The 3,190-nt window shown below is 50.3% G+C and overlaps 1 protein-coding gene across 1 annotated transcript; it reads right to left on the bottom strand.

Annotated features, from left to right (window-relative positions):
- Positions 1-245: 245 nt before the first annotated feature.
- chst2 (carbohydrate (N-acetylglucosamine-6-O) sulfotransferase 2) lies at positions 246-2,575 on the bottom strand. The gene is given in 2 exon segments (NM_001017162.2): positions 246-425; positions 628-2,575. A coding segment is annotated over 1 exon segment (1,269 nt). The 5' UTR covers positions 2,333-2,575; the 3' UTR covers positions 246-425; positions 628-1,063.
- Between the last annotated feature and the right edge of the window lie 615 nt (positions 2,576-3,190).

Below are 3,190 nucleotides of genomic sequence, written 5' to 3'. Positions count from 1 at the left end.
TGAAGCTGCCCCTTTAAGCTGAGGGGACTGCTCACCCTGGAGTTGTATTACATATCTGGCACAGTGAGCGGCTCTTGTTCATGTCTGTACAAGGCTGCATATAGAAGATGTGCATAAGCATGCATGCATTACATAACACCCACACAGGGAAATATAATGCCCTTGTTCTTGCCATAAAAGATGTTTTTGTGTGCCTGCTATTTCCTAATCTCATCCAAAAAAAATATCAGCCGACACATAGCAAATGAACATAAATTACAGTTTTATTACCAGCACTTGTGACAGTTAGGATTTCTCCCATAGGGCATACTTTACAGTGTATATGGGTCACTGGAGGGTTCATGCCATGTGAACTGGTAAAACAAGGGCAGTAATGACTGGTCAGCTTTGTAAACAGTTATCTGGATATTTGTTGTACCTCTTCCCTAAGGGTAAAGACACACACGGCTACTAGTAGCAGCTACTTGTTGTGGCTACTAAAACAGACAATGCGGATCATTTACTGATAATTGTCTCTACGTGTGTTTTAGCAGAGGCAATTCTCAGTATTATCTATGGCAGGTTTTTTTCTGGCATTTAGTAGCCCTGACAAGTAGCTGCTACTAAGTAGCTCTGTGTGTATTTGCCCTAAGGCTGTTTTAGGCCAATTATACCCAGACTATTCAGCAGTATACATAGAGAAGCCACTGACCCATACACTATGCAGCCTATCGGGGCATGTTGCAGTGCAGAAATACACATTAATGCCTTTGCTTAGCCCCAGGATGGTATGGCTGCAGATCTCACACTGTGTGCGCATGTTTGGGTTAGCTAATATATGACTGCCAAGTTCCCAGCTTGTGTGTTTTCAGCAACATACCACTATCATGAGATTTCGAAGGTAATTATTATGGAAACCAAACAGATCCACTGCAGGGCCCACAACAGATAAAAGTACCAGAAGAAAATTCTATGGACAAAATGAAAACTTTTTAGACTCAGAGCTTGGGTAACAGTTACTTGTAATATCTGGTTTAGTTTCAGGCAATGTGTCCCTTGACCCATGAAATTCCTTAGAGACTCTTTATAGCAGGGGCTTCCTAAGCAATGTCTTGCTGAGATCTTTCACCTCTTCTTGGTTTTTCACTATATCATAGCCTAAAATATCCATGGGGATCTGACAAAACTCTTCCACCTGCCTGACCTGTAGATAGGTGAGCAGTGTCCTCCATGCACTTACAGCCTGGGTGGCATTGCGAGCAGACACCACAAAAGGTTTGGATGAGTAGCCCGGACCACTGGTCATGTTCAGACAGAACCTCTCTATATCTGGACTTACGGAAAGGTTTACAAAGCCATACACTTGCCTTAAAGTCTTAACTGGATCCACCACCAGATCCTCATACCTAACCACCATGTAGTTATCCTTGAGCCAGCTTGGTGGGTTTAAAGCAGTCCTGAGGGTCTTCCCCATGCTGCTGCAGATCACCTCCATAGCCCCTATGGCATGATAGTCTGAGCCGTCCTTTTTGTTAAGTTTGTGCCCAGGGTCTATGAAGGGGACCCTGCGGATTCTGGGGTCCCTGCTGCGCACCACCTGCAGGCTCTCCCTTATCAAGCCGTGTCTGGACTTAATACGGGAGTTGGCCACTGCACGGGGGTCCCTAACTAAATGAATGACCTTCAAGTTCAAGGAGGGGTCTTCCATGAGGGGGGCCAATACGTTAATGTCAAATATCCTCACCCCTTTAATGACGATGGTGTTGTACTTGTGGCACTCTTCCTCTAGCAGGCTGAGGCTCTGGGGAGGGCACTTCTTGCACACTTTGTCATCCACCAGCCCCACCATGTCCTTCCTGTAAGCGGAGCAGAGAGGCGCCGAGCAGATGACCTTGTTGGTGGAGGAGCCGAAGATGCCCAGGGTGCTGATGTTCTTTGCCCCCGCCGTGTTGTAGAGCTGCAGGGCGGACAGGTCGCACCGGTAGAGGGCGCTGAGCAGGTCCCTTGCCGCCCCCTGCAGAGACATGGCATCTCCCGGGTACAGCTTCTGCCAGACGTGCCACACGGGCTCGTACAGGAAAAACACTTCGGGGTTCTGGTTGAAGAGCTCCCCAAAGAAGGACGAGCCCGACCTCCACGTTGTAAACACATAGACCAGTTGCCTTTTCTTGGGCGGGGTGGTCCGGTAGAGATAGCGGATATCGGAGCGGGTTTGGTAGGGGGTGTAGCGCACTTGCTCGTTGCACTGCTGGGGCTCCTTGTGCCATTTGTCCATGAGGTTGAGCATAGTCAGTACCAGCAGCAGGATGTAGCCGAGGCACAGGATCAGCGCCTTCCTGCGGAACACTTTCATGCTGGGCTAGGGGAGGGCAAGGAGCGGAGGGGCACAGGGAAGAGCACTACTTGAGCAAGTACAACTGTTGCGCTCAGCCCCCGGCCGGCAGCTGTAGGCAGGGCGTTGGGTAAAGTTTGGGCAGCCGAGGATCATAGTGGGGGCAGATTCCATAGCCTCCCCGCTGTGTGGCCCCCGGGCATCTTCCCTCTGTGCTCACAGATTGCCGCGACTGCATTTCATAGTGACGCGCAGTGTTCTGCTCTCTGGCCCCAAACTTGCGTCTTTTCTCTCCTCTGCGTCAGGCTCGCCTTACAGTCCTGCAAAGCTACACGGAGGCAGGGGGCATCCCATCCCGCTGGCCAGAGAGCGGTAAGTCATGGCTAATAGGTGGGAGGCCAATCCGTAGGATTCCGGCTGGATGGGATCGCTGAGCTCTCCTCTCCCGGGCTTCCCACAGCGCTATGGAGTCTACATCCAGATGCTGCTGCTCCTTACATATAGAGCTGTACACGGGGAGCTCTCATTGGAGAAGTGACGTGTCACTCCAAAGAGCCCGCCCCTTCTCTATGCAGCTCAGTATGTGTGTGTGTGTCCCCTCTGAGCGCTCAGCCAAAGCAGCTCTGTGCCTGGGGGCTTCTTTAGGCACGTCTGTCTGTCAGGTACTGATTGGAGATCCTCCGATAACAACACCAACTGGCCAATCATCTGAACCCCATCCCAAGCTTTGCATTGATCCAGGGGCTTCCTTTCATTTTCCTTTTGCCAGCTGTGCTTGTAAAATGCTGGGAATTGTCATTCCTTGTGCACTGAAAAGCAGTTTATTGTTGGGAAAGTCTCTGGGCATTTAAAAGGTTCTGCTACTCAGGGTTACAGAAT

This window comes from Xenopus tropicalis, chromosome 5 (assembly GCF_000004195.4).
Source record: "Xenopus tropicalis strain Nigerian chromosome 5, UCB_Xtro_10.0, whole genome shotgun sequence".
Classification (NCBI taxonomy): domain Eukaryota; kingdom Metazoa; phylum Chordata; class Amphibia; order Anura; family Pipidae; genus Xenopus; species Xenopus tropicalis.
The sequence above is the reverse complement of the archived record's forward strand: the minus strand, read 5'-3'. Positions and strand labels throughout refer to the sequence as shown.